Raw genomic sequence first — 23,186 nt, forward strand, 5'->3', positions numbered from 1 at the left:
CCCGCCCGCCGCAGCGCGGTGCCAGCGCGGGGTCTGCCGCTCCCCGCCCCTACGGAAGTGCCTCTTCAGCCGCTCCTCAGCCGCTCCCCCCCGTCCCGCCCCGCTCCGCGGCCGTTCCCGGCTCTGCCCGACTCTGGGGGCGGGGCCGCTCGGCACGTGGCGCCGGGGTTGGCGCGCGCACGGGGTCCGCGTGCGGCGGCGCGTGAGGGGCGGGGCTCCGGCCTTGCCGCGCGCGCGCGCTCTCCAATAAAGTGGCTCCGCATCGTTCCCGCCTCCGGCCGTGTGGGGGAGCGGGGCGGGGCGCGCGGCGCCGCACGTTGCGGCCGAGTGTGGGAGCGGCGGGGCCGCGTGCGGCCGTTACGTAACGGGAGGCGCCGGCCGCGTCCCCGACCGAGATGGACGGCAGCGGCGCGGGGCTGAGCGCGGGAAGCGGCTCCGGTGGGGTTCGGCGCCACGGGACGGGCGGGGGCTTCAGGTAACGTGCAATGTGCGGTGTGCGGAGCGGAGCGTGGGGCGGGAGCGGCTGGGGGAGCCGCGGGGCCGATTCCGTACGGACGGAGTCGGGGAGCTGAGGGCGGGGAGGAGCGGCGCCGCGTGCCGGGAGCGCCGAGCGGCCACGTTCGGTCCGGGGCTGTGAGGGGATCGTGGGAAGCGTCGGTGGTGCGAGGTGTGCACGGAGCAGCTTCCGCTGGTGCCGCTGCCGCATCTCGGACACCTACAGCCCTTGGTGGGTTTGTTACGGCGCCTCCGCCCGCCGTAAGGTGCCGCGCTTGGCACTGAGGGGGGGATACGAAGGTTAAATAGCAGAGCGGTCCGAAAGGTGCAGTGGGAACCAGCGGGTGAGCTTTAGGGCCTCTTCTCCCGCCCCGTGGATCAGGCCGTTCCATAACTGGGAATGGTTGTTTTGTGAGGGGGGGGAATCTCCCCATAGCAGCCGTTCCCAGCACGGCCCAACCTGTTCTATCAGCGATTGCAGCCAGTCGCACGAGGATCTGATGGTGACGATCCAAGAAATCAAAAAGTGTTTGCCCGAGGAGAAAAGGAGCTCCAGCAAACCCAGCACCGTCAGTGCTCTCCATTATGCTTTACGGTGTGTACAGCAGGTCCGAGGTAAGCACGGAGAATGCCTGGAAGCACATAAGCTGTGCAGCAGCTTGGTTTGAATGGACACATCTGACAACACATAGCATTAAAACAAATGAAAGCACTTAATCTGCCCTGTGAACAATTAACTTTCTGAACCGCTGTAGTTCTTTTGGCTTCACAATCAAAGTCCCCCCTGTCTGCTTCTCTCTCACTCTGCATCCAGTCACAGATAGGTGTCTGCTAATAACTTGTCACGAATGTTGAGAAAACAGCATTTCTGTTGCTTGGAAAATGTATTGGATCGTTTGTGTTTTCCAGCAGAACTGAGTAGTTAGTCGCTCTTCTGCTGTCATCTGCTGTCCTCTACTTCCTTGTGATTTTCTTCTGCAGCATAGGTCACCCCAGTGGTATAATCAATACTCTTTTGTTTCCTTTGTTACTCCACAGACATTCCTCACCTCACCTCGGGCTTCACCAAAGCGATGCCAAAATTAGGAGGGCTGTAAGAAATACTTTAAAAGTTGTCTTCTTACTGACTGCCTTGTGTTTGTTTTGCGTTTCTTGTTTCTTCAATTAGCAAACAATGAGTTTTTCCAGGCTCTCAATGACCGAAGAATGTTCCAGTCAGATGTGACGACATACAGCACAGAAGAGCTGGTGACAGTTGCATCAGAGCACACTCCAAAAAACAGTGTAAGGAATTCAGACGCACTCAGAGGAGCTCGTCGCTTTCCTCTTCAGCCTCTTTTATCACATTAATATCTCTTTAGGGAAACAGAACGTAAAATCAAAAAGCCTTTAAAAGTCAACCAGGTTTCTGTTAGTAATTAATGTCACTGGTTGTCTGTGCTGACTTGGCATACCCGACAGCTGTAAGTGCAGAAATACTTCAGAAAGTTCTCAGATTTTTGTTCGTGGAATTGTGGTGAACACTGTGAGCGATGGGGGAAGTCTGTGGCCAGATAACCAGTCATTCTGGGAAATGGCAAGCATCTGTGGAATCTGTTTCAGTTTTGATATTGCAGTCTTGGTAGCGCGTGTGAATAATGAGTAAGCCATAACACTGTAGCAGACTGTGGTAGCTCACATACGATTGTGTGGATGCTAGCTTTAGAGCACACTTCTGTACCTCTGTCTTCATGGTGTCTGGTGGTTGTGTGTCCTGTAGTGGTTCTTGTGGCAGGAGGGGGGGGGAAGTTTGACTTGGTTTTTTGTTTTTCCATCCTTTCAATATTGCTGCCATGCGTTGGGGGAGGGTTGCTTTCACTAAGGTTTGTTTTGCAGGACACCTTTGTGGCTGTGTTTTCCCTGCTTTCTGGGTGCATAGTGCATATTTCCGAGCAGGCAGCATCCATTCTAAACCATAAGAAGGAAGTCTTGGAGTCCTCCCGATTTGTAGAGCTTCTCGCCCCTCAGGATGCAAGTGTGTTCTATGCACACACTGATCAGTCTCATTTGCCCCTTTGGAACACAGAAAGTCAAACAGGTAGGACGTGATGATCTTCTTAAATGCTTTGTTTTGATCTTACTCAGAAAACCTGGGGAATAAAGGGTTTGTAAGTTCTGATGGATGTGACCTGTTTTAGGATATGAACTCATACCTTCAATGTTTGTTCTTCTTATTAGCTTCTCTGTATGAATATGCCCAGGTGAAATCCTTTTTCTGCAGGATCAGGCAAGTATATTATTCTAGTTTTATGTTCACAAAGGCTGGGCACAGGTGGTGGTTTGTTACAATGGCAGCCAATGAAGGACATCCTTCTCATGTAGTTCTGTGTGCTTTGCGTGATTTATTTGTGCATGTCTCTCAGTACTGGTGTGGAGAATCTGGGTCTTGACATCAACACGTTCATTCCTTTTACTTTTCCTCAGAGCTGGTAGAGATCAAGAACAAGAAACGCACTGGTATCCATTCCGAATCACCCCGTACTTGGTCCACGTGTGCACCTCCGTCCACGTGGATGCAGAGTCCTGCTGCTTAGCTTTGGCTGAGAAAATTCACTCTGGATATGAAGGCAAGTCGGGATAATCGAGAGAAAAACAAGCCAATAGGAAAACATAGTGTATGAATGTCAGCTTGCTTTGATTGGAATTTGCACTTGGAAAGTCTCGCAGGTGTAACCTCCAGTGTGTATGTGCGTGTGCACACACCTGTCCAGAGTGTACATTTCTTCTTTGCTATGTCCTGAGACCTTTGACCTCTTCTCACTACATTTACAGTTGGGAGAAGTTTATATTGCCTGTAATTTTGTAATGTCTCTTTGAGTTACTGATCAGAAGTAAGTTATAAAGTTCGGACGTCTGTAGCAAATGACTGTGGGCAAAACTCAGTTAGATTTTCTGTTTCAGTGCGTATTTTGTGTTTCAGTAAATACTTCTTTTTCAATTAGCTCCTCGAATTCCTATGGATAAAAGAATCTTCACCACCACTCACACTCCAGGATGTGTTTTTCTTGAGGTAGATGACAGGTGAGATTTGAATCTTAAGGATTGTGAGGTGTGTGTGGAGAGGTGGCAAAAAACCCTCTGGTAATGCAGCTGTAAACAGTAGTAAACTATTTAACTGTGCAGTTGGCAGTAGTTAATGAAACAAAACTGTTATGTGTTATTTTCAGTAATTATTTGTGTTAGTGTTCATTGAAAAACATCTGGAACTTCAAGAAAGTAATCGGCTTTGACTAAAAAAGTGGAATTAAACATAACTGCAGTTAGTTTCCCTTAGAGCAGCAGAGACCTTTGGTAGTACAGATAGTGGGAAAATCCACCTTGTGCAAAGGTTTGAGAAATCACAGTGCAGGTTGCAGCTTTAGTGTGAGCTGCCTCATAGGAACTTGATCAGGCTGCAGTTGTCTCCTGCAAAGCCTCAGGGATGTTTTTACAACACACTTCACAGCATCTATGCCAGACTTCTTACCAAAGGTTTTGTCTGGGACCTCTTCATTTATGATTCCCGTTTTTGGCATTTGGGTTTTTGTTGTTGTTGTTGTTTTTCTTTCCCCCTTGTCCCCACCATGTGTGGAAGCACAATCATGCTTCCAGTTTACCTCTGTGGGAACAGAAATGTTTGCATGTTTATGTCGTACTGGGGGATTAATAAACGGGTTGGAAAATGTTTGTAGCTATACTTCAGGCCATTGTAGATCATCTGTGGGCAGTTTGCTGGCAAGCAGAGGTTAAAGAATGTAAACATTCAAGACTGAATTGCGAGCAATGGTAGTGTGTTTGTGTTTCAGAGCAGTGCCTTTGTTGGGTTACTTACCTCAAGATTTGATTGGAACATCCATACTGATGTATTTGCATCCAGAAGATCGTCCTTTAATGATCACTATTCATCGTAAAAGTGAGTTCAATGGTCATAAAAGGAATTTCTGCTCCTCCTAACATTCTTCATTACCCCGTTGCTTGCTATGTGACTGGTGTCCAGTGTAGACAGAAATAAATAAAGTGAGCAGTTAGATGTCAAGACCGTACCCCCATCATTTGTGTTTGTGCTGTCACTGCTGTGCCATAATGTAAACTGACCCTTGTTTCTTGATTGTTTTTGTTCAGTCCTGAAACTTGCTGGCCAGCCTCCTTTTGAATATTTACCCATTAGATTTTGCACTCAAAATGGGGATTATGTCATCCTGGATACCAGCTGGTCCAGTTTTGTGAATCCTTGGAGCAGGAAAGTAGCGTTCATCATTGGCCGACACAAAGTCCGAACGTAAGTCAGTTGTAGAATTGAACTGTTTTTCATTGAACACTTTGTAAAATAGTGCCCTGTTTAGCAGATGATATCCCTTTGTATTGATTCAGGGAAGCAGTCAACATAAAACACAGATTAGTAATAATAATCTCTCCTAACTCCGTTTACAGCTGTCTTTATCATTTTAGAATTAATTATGAAATGTTGTTGACTCTCTAGAAGCCCGCTGAATGAAGATGTCTTTGCTACAAGAAGTCAAGAAACTGGCAGCGTTGAGAAAGAGATAAAAGAATTGCAAGGACAAATCTACAAGCTGCTTCTGCAGGTAAAGAAGGTGAAAATCTCAAAACACTGGTTTGCCTTTTGAATGAGAGGCTGAAGAAACTGGGGTCTCTTTCACAAACTTGTGTGGGTCTGATCCATTAAAAGAATGTTGGAGACAGGCCTGTGTGCCATACTTAACACTAAGGCTGTGTGTAGCCCATCTTTTTAGAAGACTGTTTTGATGTGTTTTGCAGATATTTGTGTTGAAAGATAAATCTTCATCCTGGAACAGCTTTAAGGATGGTAGAGTTTTTTATTCCACAAGAAAGCAGTAGAGCTCAGAGCAGTACTGACTCTTCATTTAAGTTTTTTCTGTTGTTTGCTAGGAGTTCTGTGTTGCAAACTGTTTTTCCTTTCTCTTTGTTTATTTATTTATTTATTTTCCTTCCACCCCTTTTCCCAATGCAGCCAGTTCATAGCAACGTTTCCAGTGGTTATGGTAGCCTTGGCAGCAATGGTTCTTATGAGCACTATATCAGTGTAGCATCCTCAAGTGACTCCAATGGGAACGGTGCAGAGGAAACACAAGAACCGGTAAGTTTTTAGATATATCAATACTTGTGCAGTAATAAAATGATATTTGGGAAAAAAGAGTCATGATGTGGAAGAGTGTTGGTGCACAAGATGGGTGATGGGCTCTGTTTGGTTTGGGTCTTCCATTTTGTTCCTCAAGAGGACATTAGAGTGCTGTTATTAACTTCTGAATGAGTGGAGCCAATCCTGTCCTAAAAGAAGCATTGCGGTTACTTATTTTCTTTCTGAAACTGCTGGGTAAATAATCAGCTTTATGCTTGCTCTGAGCTTTCATCAATATAAAAACGTATAAATAATGAAGCTGTTTGAGCGTTATTACAGTTAATTAAATTAGCCATGATAAGTATGTTTACAAATGCCAGTAGATACCAGACTTAGGCTGGCAGTCTAATCCCTTTCAGTTAGGAGAATACAAGAACCCAACACTGTCTTAATAGCCTCCTGTATCCTATTTTATTCTTTTTATTCTGACCCACGTTTTCACATACCTCAAGGTGACTTTGCAACAGGTGTGTGCAGATGTCAACCGGATAAAGAATCTGGGACAGCAGCTGTATATTGCATCAAGGAGCAAGGCACAGCATGGAAATGGGCAGCCTATGAGTTCAGAAGTGCTAGAAGGTAAAATTAGTGTAATTATGATCCTTAAGTTCATGTAAACTCTTGTAGGTCTGGAGCCATGAATTTGGCTGACTTTGCTGATATGCTGAAGTACTTAAGTTAGCACTTTAACATGGCTTAATGTGGGAAATAATTTGGTGGGGCTTTTTTTGGTGGTTTTTGGGATGGAAATGCAGAATAACTTAGTAATGAGAGCTGTGCTATGATAGGCCATACGTTCCTCTGAAGGTGTCTCAGTGATGGATTGTTTAGATGTCTTTGAGCATTTCTCCTTTTCTAGGGAAGAGGCACGGTGCTTCCTGTTTTCTCCCGACCTTGAGAAGTGACAGCGCAGAAGAACTGGGCAATGCACTTCATGGTGATTCAAAGAAGACTCCACATGTTCCTTCTTATCAGCAGCTTAATTGTGTTGATAGTATCATCAGGTAGGGAACGACAAAGCAGTTATAGTGAATAATACTGAAGATCCGGTTAGTGTAAGGTAATTATGTATGCAGTTTGCACTGAGTTGGGATAAAATTCTAATTTGAAATATATCTGCATTAAATATATGAATCATATCTTGATCACGTTTCTCAAGAAAACCAGAATATGGCTTGAGAAGCTTCTACTTCAGTGGGTAATGTCCCTTTAAGGAAAATAATAATAATGAGAAGAGCTTCCTGTGATATGTTTCAGGTATCTAGAGAGCTGCAGTATTCCACTATTGAAAAGGAAATGTAAATCTTCTACAAATACATCATCATCATCTTCAGATGGGGACAAGAAAAGCCAGCAAAGGCTGCGGGAGATCAAGGCATTGGGAGGTAATGCAAAGGATGCTGACAATTGTAATGGAACACCATGAATTATTTTTTTCTGATATGATGTTGTATGTTTCAAGGTTTCTTTTCATTTTTTTAAATTACTGCTACACAATGGGGTGGATATTTTGGTTACAGGCAGTAAATATCTACTTCCCTTGCCTAGATTATGCAATTGAGCAAAAGTTACAGTAGTAAGTCTTTGAACTTAGAATCCATCAAAAGAAGTACTGCTTGCTGTTGCTAAATAAGTTTTGTGTAGCTCACTGGTTTTATGCCAGTTTTATTATACATTGACATTATACTGGTATGTGAATATTACATTTATTTGTGTGTATATCTGTCTTATTTAACAGTTTGCATAGTTGAGTGGTTGATTCTGAACCGGTCAGTTTTGTGACTTAGGAACAATTGAAGTGCTTGGAAAGAAATTCAGTGTAGAATTCTTTTAATTTACCAATGGATACCGCTGTTCTTTCGTCAATTAATTCCCAAACTCCAGTATTTGCTGATCAGGAAGAGATGCTGAAAAAGCAGACAAATGAAGGCGTTGTGGGAGCACCTCTGCCGGACCTGACCCTGTCCAACAAGTCCCCGAGTGTGGTGTCTGCCACCAGTCAGTGCAGTTACAGCAGCACTATTGTGCACGTCCCACACCCTGAATCAGGTACTGTTCATTCTTGGAAAATATTGGCCAGACTCACTGAGTTTTAGATTGAACAATATTTTCCGATTGAAGTGTGTGGTAGGAAGCCTTTGTCTAATAGAGATACGTTCTGATATGAACTGTGAAATACAATGGAGGCACTTCTGAAGATGCCGTGGAAAAAAAATACTTGAGCCTGAAAATGTTTACAGTGTTTTTATAAAAGGTAGCTTTAAGAATGCGCTGTTTTAATTTGCACTGTAACTATTACACGCGTCTCAAATACAACAGTGAGCTTTTGTGTGGCAACTGGTGATGAAAATGAACATGACTAATGGGCTGATATTACTTAATACAGAAAGAAACACGAAACGAATATTTCACTGCAATCATAAGTGGTACGAGGAAAGAAAAAATAATTTGCTCAATTTATGTTAATGTAACTCTATTTGAGTGTAAATGGTTCCCTGCAGTGTCTGTCTGCTCAGTAGCTCAGATGTTTGTTTTGTCTAACCCTTTGCATATTGTGGGTGTTGACACTGGGAGGCCAGAGCACAGAGTGATTTATTTTCTTCCCTCTACAAAGAAGTGACTACAATGGAGAATACTCCTTTTCGAAATGAGCACATTGAGCTGCCTCCTCTGAATGCTCAGAATCCTGTTACGGTGGCTGAGGAGCTGAAGCCAGTTGGGTTAACAAAAGAGACTTTGTCAGCCCACACTCAAAAGGAAGAGCAAAACTACGTTGACAAGTTCCGCCGGAGGATCTTGCTGTCTCCATTCAGGACTTACCTTCAGAGGGACAACAGAAGTACCAATGGACATTCCTGTGACCAAGGTAGGCAGCACCTTGGAGAAAGAGAGATTTACTGGGCTTATTTTAAAGATCAGCCCAGCAATGTAGAATTGCTTTCCTTTGTGTGATTTACTGAAAATCTTACTATGGCTGAAAACAGAGTAATTCTGAATTGTCAGGACTTGGCAGTGTCGTTGCTTGTGCTGAAGATCTGCTCTGTTTTGGTTGTTGCTACTTTAAACTTTCTGCAAAGCTCCCAAATACTGCAGCAAACCTGATAAGTCTGAAATAGCTTATTTATTGCCTCCTTTTGAAAGAATTTTTTTTTTCTTCTTTATGTTGTTTTTTTTTTGTTTTTCCCTAGTTCTGTCATTTCAGTGAGTGTCTTATTTTTCTTCCTCCTTAGGAAATTCTCCTTCAAAGGAGATGATTCCAGCCAGCTGTAAAAATGGCAAAAAAGGAAAACTCAAGCACCAGAAACCTCAGAGATGGTCTTCAGATAGACGGTCTTTTAGTAAGAAAAGAAATAGTCTTCCATCTGAGAAGAGAAGAATTCAGAAGCAGTCCCTTTCTCCCTCAGAAGTGTCCCGTTTAAGCTCCTCCAGTACCAATTTCTTTCCTCCTGTGGGATTTCCCGTCTATTCAGATGCACTGTCTAGTTTTGCAGCCTCTTCTGTAGGAGAGGAACTTGCCATTTGCTCATCAAAACCCGAGCTCACATCATTGTCACAACTATGTTGTGGAGCACCATCATTTCCAGCACTTTCTCCTCCAAACATAGGGATGTTTATGGCCGTATTTCTTCACAGTTTTCCCATATATACTCAGTTGCCTCAATATGTCTTTCTACCTGGCACTCAGAATGTTTATCTCCCTTCTGCATATCCATGCACCGCTGTACCTCCTGCCCCTCCACCTTCTGCTCCATCACCAATAGTCCCAAACTCTGTGGATCAGTCCTGTCCAGCCTCTTCTCCCACATCCACTGAGGAGCAGCCAGAGGAACAGCATGGCCAGGTCTTACAGCTGAGTAGCTCACGGAGCAGCTCCCCACTTCAGCTGAATTTGCTTCAAGAAGAGCTGCCGGAATCTGTGGAGCCTTCAGTTAGTACCGATGTTAAAGCATGTGCAGAAGCTGAATGTGTAAGTAACAGATTTTTAGTGTCAGAGAGAAACTGACTTCCACTGTGTTCAGCTGCCAGATTCTGTGAGCTTCTTTTACCAGTATCTGTGCTCTGTGGACTGCAGGGCACAAATAGCACAGGAGGCAGAGAAACTATGTTTGAGCCCATGGGAACTTGTAGCAGTATGAGTTGGTGCTCAGTAAGTGCCGCAGATGTGAGATCTTCTGGTCTAGGCTGCTGCAAGCTGCTCTTGCTCAGTGCTTTGGCAACATTTTTAATTTTTTTCCCATTAAATTGTCAGCAGTTTTGGGTGGGCTTTTATGCATGTGGAACTTGGTTACATGATTGGCGTCCTTTTTCACTGAGTCCCACAGTCTCTGTGGAGAGTTAAAGGGAAGATACTTTTCTAATTACTCCCTCTGTCTCCCAGGGATGCAGCTAATGACCGAAGAACAGGGATCCGTGTGGGTCGGTTTCCATACATGGGCATAGAAAAGGCCTCTCCAGCTTCCGCGGTAAACTCAGAGGCAGGAATCTGAGCTCTGCAGGCAAGGAAAAAAATGTCTCGGGAATCCAGATTGTGCCGAAAAGGCTGGATCAGCTGAAACTGCAGGGTAGGGTCCTGAAGGGGAGTTGGTGTATCTGTAGTTGTATGAGCTTAATGCAGTGATTCAGGGGAATGCTTTTGTTTTCCCTGTAGGGCAGGATTGCTTGATGTATGTGGCTGCTCCATGCCACCTAACAGGACATGGAGGGAACTGACTCTTGTCAGCAAAAAATGTTGACTTCATGCAGAAGTACAATATCTTGAAGGAAACCCCATGGGGAAAGATCTGCAGCATGAATCAAAAAGTCCAGATACTTGTTGGTTTCAGATGTGAGGAGTTTTATCATGAGTTCTAGGCAGCCATTCGTTTTCAGAGCTAGAAATTCCAAAGCTATTGAATTGATGCAGGAATTTAGTCAACCTATTGCAAATTCAGTAAATGCCTGAACTTCCTTTTTCAAGCTGAAGGGTGACTCCCATGGATGTTTGTTGTGATTTTTTGTTTCCAGGACAATAGTCTGGAAGATAGTGGTAACAGTGCCAGTAGCCATTGTGCTTCTAGTGAATTTACTGACCGCTTGCTGCATGAGGACTCCCAGTCAGGCGCGGGTTCAGCAGCATCAGGCAGTGGATTGGCTTTATCTAGTTCTTTAGGCTCCCAGTCCTGTGAAGCTGGTACAGGTAAGGAAGTTAAGATCTGGACATTTGCTAATCTTATGCTAGGTGGGTTGTTAATGTGTTGGTAAGTCATAAAAATACGCTGTGATGGGAGCGGGAAGCCCCAGTAAGAGGATCTGCTGTCATTATTTTTCACCAGCTTTCAGCATTTGAGGCCAAATTTGGTTCAGTCACGATAGTCAGAAATGAGAGTCCAGAAGTTGTTCCTTAAATCTGCGAGTCAGGCTTCTAACTTGTGCTCATTAACAGTTTTTTCTCTTTGTGTTAGAGGGTGGTTTGCATCTTACTTGAGTAAATCTGCATAGAGCAGGGCCTCTTGAAACAGAAAAGCAGAGAAGTTGAGACAAATCTTGAGAAGAGTAAGTAAAACCTTGGAGGTCTTGAGCAACGTAACAGAGTAGATTTTATCTCTGAATTTTCAGTAAGCAGTAATCTCTTACCAGAGGACTCAGATGAGAGGACCTGCATTCACCCTACTGGAAATAGCTCACACAAACACACTGGTGAATTTTACTACTTGTGCTGGATTATCAAGGCTTGTCAGATACCTGAGTTGATTTTTTTCATGGTAATTCTCAGCAGGCAGTGGGAAAAGCAGCAAGTATTTTGCCAGTAATGATTCTGAAACTTCCAAAGCAGAAGCTAATCAAGAAAAAAAAGAAGAGGAGACACCTCATAAATCTGAAGATGAGTCAGCCTGGGTGATGATGGATCGCACACCTGAGCAAGTTCTAATGACATACCAGATGCCTAACAGGTTAGAAAACATCAGTGTTTCCTGACAGATAGTTTGGAATTGAGCATGGAAGAAATGTAGAGTTAAAAACAAGACCATGGGAACAGTGTGTATACCAATAAAACTCAGACAAGTTGTGTTTGCTTACTATTCTAGGCTCTGAGAATTTATTTTAATCTACTTTTTGCCTGTTTTTCTTTATCTCTTAAGGTACGGTAACATGAAACCTCTTTTTTGAAGTGCTAAGGTTATGCCCCGCTTTTTGCGTTAAAGGGTAAAAATATTTGTGTTGTTTGTAATTGCTTCTACATAATTTGCAATGAGATTCCTCATTTTAAAAACTAAATAAGCCAACCTGAAAGTTAGACTGGTGTTGAAAAAAGCCTTACAAATAAAATAAGGTGTAACAAAACACAGTTACTTTTCATTGGCTGGCTTCAGCCTTATACACAGCTGTTTCCCATGGTCATTATCAGCAGTGTTTGCCTTGGTGTATTCAGTGCAGCTGCGTTAACAGGTGTCTGTGGTTCTTTTTTGTTTTACAGAATTAAAGAGGAAGTTTTAAAAGAGGATATGGAGAAACTGATAGTCATGCGAAAGCAACAACCTTGGTTTTCAGATAGGCAAAAGAAGGAGCTTGCAGAAGTGCATACGTGGATCCAGACACAGACTGTCCCACTACAAATCAGCACTCAGGTAAGGAGTTGTGAAAGGAGTCAGCAGCTGCTAGTTCATGTCTTGGCTAACTAGAGGTAGTGCTGCTTCCAGCTAATGTGATTTTTACATGATGAGACTCACTGATAGCTTTACTTGTGAATGTTGGAAGGCTTGAGAATACTAGCTAGATGTTGGATGTGCAAGTACTGCCTCTGAAAATTAAGATCTCTGTACAATCTCTGCTTTTTTAAAAGAGATCTCATTCAATTCATGAGAAATTTCAAGAGATTGCAGCATATCATGCTACCGGGATGGATTCTTTGCAGTATCCAGAGGAGAATTTAAATGATTGTATCCTTGTTCCTTTCTAAAGGGATGTGTTACATGTGACATCAGGGAAGCAACTTATGAGGCTACAATGGCTGATGACAATATGGAAAACAAGGGAAAACCGCTTCCAGTCCTGGAACACTGAAGACATCCCTGCCTGTGACAGTAAAACTGGTTGGAATAATTCCCATTCCCTTTTCCTTTGGCTTTGCTAGATGCTAGCAGTGAATCTTTCCAGCTGTTTTCTCCTACCATGAGCAATCATACATGAAACTAAACTTTTCTCCATTATTCCCTTTGCTCCTGTCAGGATTTTGAAGACAATCTTTCCCTGGGAGGTTGTTTCCCTTCCTGACATCAAAAACTTGACAAGAATGAATGATTATGAACGGATTATGTTTCTAACTTCTGATTGCTCAGTAATGAGCTAAATATAAAGACCTTTTTGGTTTGTTTTGTGGTGGTGTTGTTCTGGTTTTTGTCGGTTGGTTGTTATTTTAACTGGACAGATAAGAGTTTGAAAAGATGCAGCGGTTATAGGGCTTACATTGGTACAGCCCTATTTGCTCTCCACTGAGGTAGGTGGATTTAGGACAAGCTGTTCTTTACCCAGCTGAAACAACAGCATCTAGCGACCAAATGCCTTATCAGGCCTTTTGAGAAAGACCTCGTTCCTGTATGCTTTTGGGATCTGGTTGTTTTTATAGCTTATATCAGTTTTTCACTCTTTGTAGCCTACTGAAGTCATGATGAAATACAGTTTTGATCTGAAAGAGCAATGGAGTAAACGCTGCAGCCAGATGCGCACTGTTTTATGTGACTTTGTTTTGATTGATGCAGTTAAAATGCTGGGGCTAGTTTAAAGCTTCTCAGCTTTGTTTTTTCTCTTATTAGTCACCAAATGGGATATATTGAAGCACAGCGGTGTCACAGTTCTGCCCCCTGTGGGGGTTTCAGCAATTTGGATTAAGCAGGATTCTTTTTTTCCTGTTCAAAAATACAGTTTTATGTTTAAGATAAGTTAATCAATGTGCAGATACCGTTACGGCATTGGTGTGAACAGGAGGGGGACCCCAGTGTACTTCTGCAGCGTGTGATGAATGTGTTGGTGTGTTTATTTTCCACAACTGAATGAATATTTGCATTAGTTGATAGGAATACTTCACTGAAGTGATATTCAGCTGTGATTTAATTTGCAATTGTGATTTTAACTGTACAACCCGAGGGAGCATCTGTTTTTATAAATAAAGCAAAAAAAACCAAAACCATCCTACCAAAAACTGTTTTAAGCGTGTTTGCTTTCATTATTGGGTAATCTCTGTGACATTCAGTATTTGGAGAGCCTATTAGCTGTTGTTTCTGATTCAACCTAAGTGTGCTGAAGGTACAGTGAAGGTGATCCCTGTTGCTATTTATGCTGCTGGTTTTCTCTTGTATTTTTTGTGGGTTGTTTTTGTTTTTCAGGATGTGCAGTTTTGTTTCTGAATGCATCCCAGGAAGGAAGGCACACGTGTTGAATGTGAAGGATTATCACTGCCTGTGTAAGTTGCTCGGCTGTGGTGTGCACAGAAAGCTCTTGATTGCAAAGAAATAATTTGCTGATCAAAGTGATCAGTTTGTTTGAGTGCTCTTCCTGCACTCCTGTGGGGAGGAAAACCTGAGGTGGAAGCTGTTGAGAGCTGTAGTTACGGCAGCACTGAGGAGGAGCTGAATTTGCCACTTCTCTGACAAGAGCTGGACGGGCTCCCTGGGCTTAGGCACTGGAGACAACTCTTGCAGTGCTTTTTTTTCCCACTTATTCTTCATTATCTTATTTAGTTTGCTGTTCTGAAGTAGGCTTCAACTGTTGTTCGTCTTCACATCTTCATAAGCTGGGCCCCTTTTCCTGCCTCTGAAATAAATCTTGGATAGTTATTCATTTAGATAAATTTGAAGCCTTTTCCTACAGCTTTTTATTGACTGATGAGGTGGCAAGAAAGGAGTAATTTCCAGCCAGACACTGACTTGCTGCACTGTGTAAGAGGAAGATGAATGTTCAGAAGGCTGTAAGTACCTGTGCAGTGCATCCAGACTCTACATTCATAAGGACATTTTTCTTTGTTACGGCTGGCTTCATCTATCTTATGACTTATCTGATGCAAACGAGTTATATCGAGCCTGTAGGCTTTATTTAAGCAGAACAGGTAGAGATTTATGAGGTGTATGCTACATTGATCTCAGTGATACGTATTACTAAGGCAAAGTTTAATTCAAGCTTTGTGAGCCTTGATTAGTGTGAGGTTTATGCAAAGTGCATAGTGAACAAAGTAGGAATTTGCAGCTCAAACTATTGGTGTGTATCGTGAAGATTGATATTGCCTAGAGACAGTTCTTGAGTCTTTAGCTTTATTCATAGCACAAACTATCAGGATGTAACTGGGGCTGAGATCTGAGGCTTGGTCCTGAGTTCTCATCATGCTACGTATTTTTCCTTTTGTACCATTACTTTCATCCTGTTGTGCTGAACTCTAAGAAAATATGACCCTGCTCACAGAATATTTGCAAAACATCAACGATTTATTAATTTCCAAGTAGTGTAGAGTCTAAAGTTAGGAGCTATCTTCAAATTCCTTCATTCTGATTTCATATCAAGCATGTTTATGTACATGGTTTCAGACATATATATAAATTATGCAGCCAAAGTTGGGAGGTCTGTTCTGTTTACACGCAGTATTTCCAGAAGCATTCAGAAAGGTTGCCGCGTTTCTTGTACTGCTTCCTGTCCTTCAGCAGCAAACGGCCCAGCAAAGCAATTCGTGGGTGATTTCCATAGAAAGTCTGTAGTCAAACAGAGGCAGACAATTACTGGTGGCTGCTGAATATCCCCACTGAGAAAGTTTACTATTCACTCCCGGTGCACCTCAGGTACTAAAAACAGTCTACATCCTCAGTCAAACACAAATGAGATTCTCAATTTACCTACTGGCTGATAGCAACTCTGATAATGTTACATAGCCCGTGCTGCAGTGGGGGGAAAAGGATGTGCAGCTTATGCTGGCTGGTATACTGGGCAGGCTGCTGACATGGGAAATCAACCTTCATTTAGAAAGTTGGTTTACTGTTTTCTTCCTTTTCCTAATTTTGTTTTTATTGTTCTTTTTCTCCACTGCAAACCGAACTGCCAGGTGGTTCCAGCTCCAATAATATGGTGGCACATGTTAACTATGTTAAATCTGTGGATCTTAAATGGTGTCTTTGTAACAAGCCCATGTAGCTTAGAATATGAGGTCTCAATCTGGGGAACAGTCATTTACTTACCTCTTTGATATTTTTCCTTGGGTTGTAGCTGCTGGAGGTAAGACCTGGTAGAGAGGAGGCAAAATGTTTTGTTGTTTAGAAATAGTGGATCTACGTGTGTCATTCATGTCTGCTGTGACTGGTGGTCGTATAAATTATTGGCACTCTGACATGAATGGCTTTGGTAAAGCCTTACCTGCATTATTGTCTTCAACCAGTGTGCCCAAGAGCTCCTGCAGGAACTGAGGCAGGGAGGTACTTTCTGAGCTGCCCAGCTGCTCCAGATTTAGCCTTGAGTCTTCATCAGCTGCAAATGGAAGATGACAGATGGTCGTATGGTGAGGGTCTCATAGCTTTAATCCCTATTTCATTCCATTTCAGACAATTTCTGATCAGGTGAGTTAGCTCTGTCTATTGAAAAGGGTCTTAAAATCATAAACTATCCATCCTTGTTTAATGGATGTTAGAGGGAATAGATTTGTGTGGGTTCTTTTGTTCGTTGGTTTATATTTGAATCCATTTCTTTACAAATGAGTTCCTCCACTGGAGCTTTTCTGTGACTGAAGACAAATTTTACTGTTGGAGGTTTATTGACAGTGAACTTCTCTGCTGATAAACAGCAGCCACTCAAAATAATGGATGTTGAGAGAGAGCTATTGCAAAGCTCTTAATTGTGTTGGCTTTTTAATTGCATTTCTGGATTTTTACTGTGGAGTTTTGGTTGCATTTACCTGTGCAGATGTGTGAGACTGTAGCTCCTTCATGTGATTTGTATACAGGAGAAATAAAAAACACTGCAGATAAACCTCCAGCATTTTAATGGTCTGTTACGAAGATATTTGCAGACCTTTGACATTCAGGATTAGTTTGTCAGGTCAGTTAGGAAGCACAGTGGGGGTTGCAGTGTAGTACTATGAATGCTGTACGTTCCCTTTTCTGTGCATAGAGAAGTTTGTACACATAACCCCATATTTTTAATTCAGTGTTAGCAGGTCATGTTGGTTTGAGATTTAAAACAAACAATCTCTAATGCAGAGCTCCGCTTCTTTCTTACCCTCTTGTATTTCTCTTTGTATTTACAAGGAAGATTTAATTAGCCTAATGGATGTATCCAGCACATTTGTTTGAAGATGAATGGTTAGTTAGCTTGTTCATCCTGTGATGTGATAGATGCTGTCCATACTGAGTCAATGCTGCTTGTAAATGGCAAATTACGTTGTGGAATGTTTGAGAAGATGCTGGCTTAGTGAGTCCAAGTTATACAAAGCAGGTGGGTACCTGCAAACCAATTCACCTGCAGAGCAATTGTGTTACAGGTGCTTTTTTGTAGCCAGCTTTGTGAAAGAGTTCTGTTTTAGATTTGCCTGTTCTTTCAGAGCTCATTTCAGGAATGCTTCCAGCACAGATCAGGTCTGACAATGATAACCCTGTAGGCACTGCATGCAGTTTAGTGACAAATCTTATCTTAGTCTGGCTTACAGTATGACTTCAAACTTTGCGAACAGCTCTTTCAAGCAAAGATTTATTCTTTCACTGTGTGGAGTAGAGTCTACATTAGTGCAGGCAAATGGCATGCTCAGTACAAAATCATGCTTAATACAGTGCTATTTTTGTATTGTAAGTCAGCTTTGCCTGCGCTTGATGTGAGCAGGAACACATTAATCCTTGCAGTGGGCTTGCCCCTTTTAAAATGCAACTTCAGTTAAGCACAGTTCATTTTAAAGTGCAGCAGGTGCTGTTCAGCCAAGTTTCTGTAAATTACCTAATGTCCACTAATGCTGCTTCAGAGGTGGATGCTGCATCTGCCAGCTCGCACTCATTCACTGCAAGTCTTAAATATATTGCCCCTTAGATTTAAGAGCAGCAGGAAGAAATATGTATAAGCACTCAACCTCCCCGTTTTACAAAACAGCTGCCCACCAATGATATTACTTGTGCCCAGTGTTCTGAAGTCATTCCTGCTTTTTCTCCAGCTGATCGGCGCAGATAAAGGTTCCCTCTGAAAGCAATACCTGCTGCTACTCTGGTTTTCATATTCCATTTGCTCTCTTATGAATGCTAAGTCCAAAGGACTTACCTGGGAGTTGATAAGACATCTCGCTGGCGTTGATGACGGGGAGAGAAGACAGAGGACAGGAGAAGCTGATGATAATGAGACAGCAGAATACCAGCTTATGCATTGTTGCTGTGTTGAATATATTTCGTCTTGTCAACGCCTGTAATTCGGAACTCCAGACTGTAGCCTCTGCTCCCTGTTTCACTCGTTATATAGCCACTCATGACCTCATAAATATGGTCATGCCCCCCTCCCTCCCCCCAAAAAAGAAATCCAATGAATTTATTGTCTATTGATTGTAAATGGAAACCACTTTGCATTGATGTAATTTTTCAAGGTAACACTTCATGGACAATAAATTTACTGTCTTATAGCTTGGTGTACAAAATGGATATTATATCAAACCAAGCACAGTAAAGTTTATAAATCTGGCATAAAGAAAAGTAACTTCCAGTGATAAATCATGAGTTAACAAAAGGGTCGGACGTTGGTTGAAATGACCAGGGCGATAAGATTTATGAGCCTTAGCAGGCTTGACGCAAAGCATCTGATATGAAATACGTTCTTGTTTCTCTTTTGTGAAATGGATGGATGTTTGGGGTTCTTTTGCCAGGTGAAGCAAAAGAGAAGGGGAGCTGAAACATCTAGATAATTCATTAAGAGAACGATAGTGGAAGGGGCTTGTTTCTTGTAGCTGTTCATTTTGTTTGAGATGACTTTATCCAGTGTAGCCCTGGAGAATCATCTTGGCAGAGAATGTAGAGCTTCTATGTGGAAACTTACTTGATATGTGTAAACTACCTTTGGTTGCTATTCAACTCGGGTCCCTCTGTAGACTGGGAGATTCGTTTTTATATTGTAAATTATGTGGCCCCTAGAACTGCTTTAAAATCAGCATCACCATGTAAGTTCAAATGCTCTGCTTTGAGAACAAAGGCAGTGGGGTGGAAGGGGACCTTTAGTGGTCCTTTCTAGTTAAACTTTTCTGCTGTCCGTTGTGTACAGATGGGTGCAATGCTGACTTCATACACCTATATCTTGCATTCTGTAACTACGAAACCTGTTCTGGTGGGCTTTGCTTAAGTCAGTGAACATGGCAAAAGAATTTCCCTGCAGAGTTATCCTAATGTGTTTTATGTGCTCCTCTCCCTTTGCTTTCCTAGGAGAGAAGTAGAGAGGAATTCTCTCCCCTCATCTGAGTCATGTAACTCTTTGTTCCAAAGCTGCAGACAGTAATTAGGTTTGATCTGATGCGTGATCTCACAGTTGGTGCTGGCTGCTCTGTACAAGGGCTTCTCCTTCAGTGAACTATCAATGACAATGGCATTATCAATATTCGCTCTGAGCATCCTCCAAGGAAAGCTAATGAAGCATTCTTCACAAGCAGCTTATGTCCTTTGTCTTCTCACAAGGGAGACTCAGCCTCTTAGAGCAGTCATGAAGTGCGTCATGTAGAAGTCGGGCAGCTTGCCCACAGCTTATTGCTTTTACTCAGATTTGAAGTTGTCACTTAAACATTCATTCCCCTACCAGAATGTCAAAGGCATTTTCCTGAGGGGACAGAGCACACGTCATTACGCAGAGTGAAGAAACAGCTCATCCCAAATAAAGGTACAGAACCCTGAATCCATGGGTGAAGGGAGGAAATGGGGACTGCAGTTTAAAAAAATAAAGGGCTGTTCTGTAAAGGGCTTCTTTAAATTGCATCAAAGCTGCTATTTGTGCAGAAACTTTTTGTTAGTTCTTGTTAATTGACTTTCTTTCACTTGCTTTGGTTTAATAGAGCAGCAGGAGTGGGAAAGGTTACTGAACAAACTCAGAATAGTAAATGCAGATTAGCCTAGCATTAAAAGAGTTGTCCCAAATTATCAGAAGAAGCAACTATTCTTGATTTAAAGCGATGACTCATGAAAAATAAATTGCCTATAGAGTCAAGGGAGGGAAAAAAAGATAGGAAATCTGCCAGCTGTCCACCTTCTGAGTGCAGAGGTAAGACTGGGATCTAATTGGTAAATGCAAAAGATCTTTCACCTGTTTAAAGCTGCTTTATGCTGGGGAAGCACGAGTTACATAACACTGATCAAGTAGTGTGGCAGGTGGTGAAAGGAGGTACTTCAGAGGAGACAACTTGTGACTGGGCTGTAGTGTGTGCGGGGAGCTGCTGCTGGGATGTGTAACTCCTGGTGTTAAGAGTTTATTTCTCATTGTGGTAACTATTCAGCTTTGTTACATGATTATAAAATAACCGTCCTTTGGCTGTGTGTGGCCAGCTGCCTTTCCTGGAGATGCCCCTTTTGACCAGTGTGTGCAAACTGGTGCAGTACATGCAGTATGAGCAGCTGTGTGGAGTACTCGGTGTGCACAGCAGTGCTTCTATCGTATGAAATCATCTCCAAGTTGGTTTTTTTTGGTTGTTTGGTTTTTTTCTAAGGTCTCAGATGTTCTGACCTGGCTGTTTTCTTGTTCTGTGATGGGCTGAAGAGTTTGCAGCAGTGAGTATGTGTGCATAACTGAATGCCTGTGCAGTAAATGAGGACAGGAGGCCTGTAGGCCTTTCTGAAGATGGTCTGTTTCTCTGTGGAATTGGCAAGTGGTCTAGAAACTTAGGCTGGTGCAAGATCACAGCTGCTAAAACATTGCTTCTTTGTTAGGATAGTTTCCACCACTTTGGGGGGAAAAAAAAACGACCATTTTTCTTTCTTTTTTTCCTCCCCTGCTGGGCTGGCACACTGTGCTCTGGTTATGTTCTCCAAGTCAGGCTTGGCAAACTGGTCCTTAACTCCCTTGTCCTCTCAGTACTATGGAATTAGCACACTGAAGTTTCACACTGTTTGACATGAAGGAAAATAAGTCTGGCATGACTGGAGCTTGGAAATACAGCACATCAGCATCTTGTGGGAGTTGAACTCTGGATAACGCAGCCACAAACAGAGGAACAGAGACCAGAGCCTGAAGTAAGGTTTGTTCCACAAAAGATGTAATGGAACCGACTATGCAATTACAGATGATTTTTAAAACTGAAGTGATGAGAGCAGGCAGTGCAAGGAGCCTGTCTACAGAATGGAACTCCCAGCCTTTCTCCTTATCTGGCCAGCACAAGATGTAGGACATAGCAGTCTTGCCGAAAGGCTGCAAGTCAATGGCTGCCCCTACATATACCCCTTTTTCAGCCCAGGTGGAGGGCTGGGCTTGTGTTCTTTTGAGATGTATGTTTGCTTCTGCAGCACTGCTGCAACTGCAACCCATTAATGTACCCAGGTTGGGCTTCCTCGAAGTGTGCTGGGACGTGTTGTAGTCACTGACGTTTTGGAGGCTTTCCAGTAGCACAGTGTAGTTCAGGTTGGTTCTGATCCTAGAAAACAGTAATTTCCTGGTGTAAGAACTGTGAGGGCAGAGAGCTGTTGGGACTGAACTGGGGTAGGCGAGTACATTTACCTCTTTGGTTTTCTAAATTGAGCTAAATAAACTTTGAGCTAAATAAAACTGTCCCTTCCTGGATGTAAAAGCAGTGATAGTGAAATTGCTGCCCCAGGAGATGGCGCTGAGAAACCTGAAAAGGCTTGGAGCCCCCAGGGCTGAGTCTGTGACAGTCGGTGGGTGCAGAGTTAACGTTTAGGAGTCTTGGAAGATGGTGCCTCGATCTGAGTGGCAACAGGGTGGGGGCTGCAACCTGCAGTGGGGACAGAACAGGGGCAGTTTCCTCAGAGCTGTGCTGCTCTTCTTTATTTTTCCGTTCAGGTTTTCTTCATTGCTGTACACAGTGATGTTTATATTAGAAGAGGTTGAGGATCAAACTTGCTGACCAAACTCTTATTTTTTTGTGAAATACTGTGGATTTCCTCTCTCCCGTAACTGGTGTTAGAGGACAGACTTCAGGCAGCAGAAGGTCAGTGCTTGGCCAAGAGATACTGCCTGATTAAGGAGGTCTCCTAATTGTTGGCATTTTTCTGTCCTACTCAGCGTAGGCAGTAAATGAATGTCTCATACAAACTGCCTTTTTCCACTTCTCTTTCCAACTGCATAATCCTTTTAATCCTTAATTATTTTTTGTTGTTGTTGTTAATTAAATGGAATCTCTGCAGACTCAGTGATTCACATTTCGGGACAAATATGTATTTAACAAGGGGAAAGTTGGCACAGGTCTCACCGAGCAGCTTGAGGTTTAAAGCAGTTCTTTCAAGGTTATTGTGCAAACGAATGCCCGTTCCTTGGCAGTCAGCCATGTAGGAGCTTCCCGTGGCTGTTTGAGAGATGGATTCCAGTGATTCAAATAATTCCTGCTACAGGTGTTATCTGTTATGTAGGGTAGTGTATAATTCAGCACAGCGACCCCTTGATTCTGAGGCGTATCTAACGTGTTGTATGTTCCAGCCTCATCCACGTGAGCAGTGTGGTCGTGGTCTGTTGGTGAGTGCAGGGAGTTCCTGAGCTGTAGTGACAGGAGGTTACTGCTGTGTCTGAGGGCTTCTTGAGTGCAGTGTCTGCCCAGGTTTCTAAATCCTTCAACTCCCCAGCGGAGGAAGAGATCGACATCCTCCTGTTAGAACTGAAATCTGTGCTTTGAGTGAACCATCAAGCATTGTCTGTGCTTACAACTGTACTGATAGAAGGTAATGTATTTATTGAGGTGTACGGTGACAAAGAGCCATTAATATGGCTGGCTTTAATAGTGGCAGTGTGAATCATAATAAGTAAATCAATCTCTGGCCTTCTGATGGAATTCTAGCCTGGTGAGACATCTGTGGTGCTGAGCTGCAGTGCTGCAGCTCTTCTGGAGTAAACTGTATTTTCCCCATCGTTACTTTCATGTACCTTTTCACTCTATTTTCCATTCTTGTTTGAGAAAAATATTGTACTTCAGATGCTTAATTAAGCTCTGGTGCAGACCCTGATGGATAATTCATGTAGAATTCTGCTCTGCTCTTTCAGAGTTGTTTTAAAATGTCTGCGCAATTTGTACTGAGTAAAAGTAGTGCAGTACAGAAATGTAAGAGACACACTGTAGGTAAATGCAGCCTCTCTCACCTCTGTCCACCTTCTGCAGTAGCTTTGTTCTAAGTCTGTTGAAACGCTTGTGTGCGGGAGAAGAGTGGGTTAACATCACCTGAGGTTTGGTTTCAGACTGACTTTAAATGGGTGGGCTAAGATTTCATTACGGTTTTGAAAGGGTTTGTTTCAGTTTAGATTATGTGAACCAAGAGAAGCTTTAACGGGCTGAAGTTACACTAAATAATCCTTAAACTGATGCATGTGTTTGTGTGGGGTTTTGCACTTGGTTCATCGC

At 42.9% G+C, this 23,186-nt stretch overlaps 2 protein-coding genes across 7 annotated transcripts; one reads left to right on the forward strand and one right to left on the reverse strand.

Moving 5' to 3' along the window:
• Positions 1-51: 51 nt before the first annotated feature.
• Positions 52-22,486, forward strand: PER3 (period circadian regulator 3). Of its 6 annotated transcripts, none has more exons than XM_072354297.1 (22): positions 52-475; positions 968-1,110; positions 1,664-1,779; positions 2,371-2,572; positions 2,713-2,761; positions 2,959-3,101; positions 3,477-3,555; positions 4,320-4,426; positions 4,636-4,792; positions 4,994-5,099; positions 5,507-5,632; positions 6,127-6,253; positions 6,534-6,678; positions 6,932-7,059; positions 7,559-7,723; positions 8,289-8,540; positions 8,905-9,641; positions 10,679-10,850; positions 11,427-11,604; positions 12,129-12,279; positions 12,614-14,111; positions 22,274-22,486. In XM_072354297.1, the coding sequence occupies exons 1-21, from the start codon at positions 396-398 to the stop codon at positions 12,713-12,715; spliced, it is 3,465 nt and encodes a 1,154-aa protein (XP_072210398.1). In that variant the 5' UTR covers positions 52-395; the 3' UTR covers positions 12,716-14,111; positions 22,274-22,486. The 6 variants fall into 6 exon arrangements, with proteins under 6 accessions (XP_072210398.1, XP_072210400.1, XP_072210399.1 ...); XM_072354299.1 differs by having other exon boundaries at positions 11,487-11,604; XM_072354298.1 differs by having other exon boundaries at positions 8,292-8,540.
• Positions 15,172-18,026, reverse strand: UTS2 (urotensin 2). The gene is made up of 4 exons (XM_072354573.1): positions 17,924-18,026; positions 16,043-16,153; positions 15,868-15,911; positions 15,172-15,387 (listed from the first exon to the last, which is right to left on the reverse strand). The coding sequence occupies exons 1-4, from the start codon at positions 18,024-18,026 to the stop codon at positions 15,271-15,273; spliced, it is 375 nt and encodes a 124-aa protein (XP_072210674.1). The 3' UTR covers positions 15,172-15,270.
• Positions 22,487-23,186: the final 700 nt, after the last annotated feature.

The sequence above is a fragment of the Excalfactoria chinensis genome, chromosome 20, assembly GCF_039878825.1.
Source record: "Excalfactoria chinensis isolate bCotChi1 chromosome 20, bCotChi1.hap2, whole genome shotgun sequence".
In the NCBI taxonomy this organism is placed as follows: domain Eukaryota; kingdom Metazoa; phylum Chordata; class Aves; order Galliformes; family Phasianidae; genus Excalfactoria; species Excalfactoria chinensis.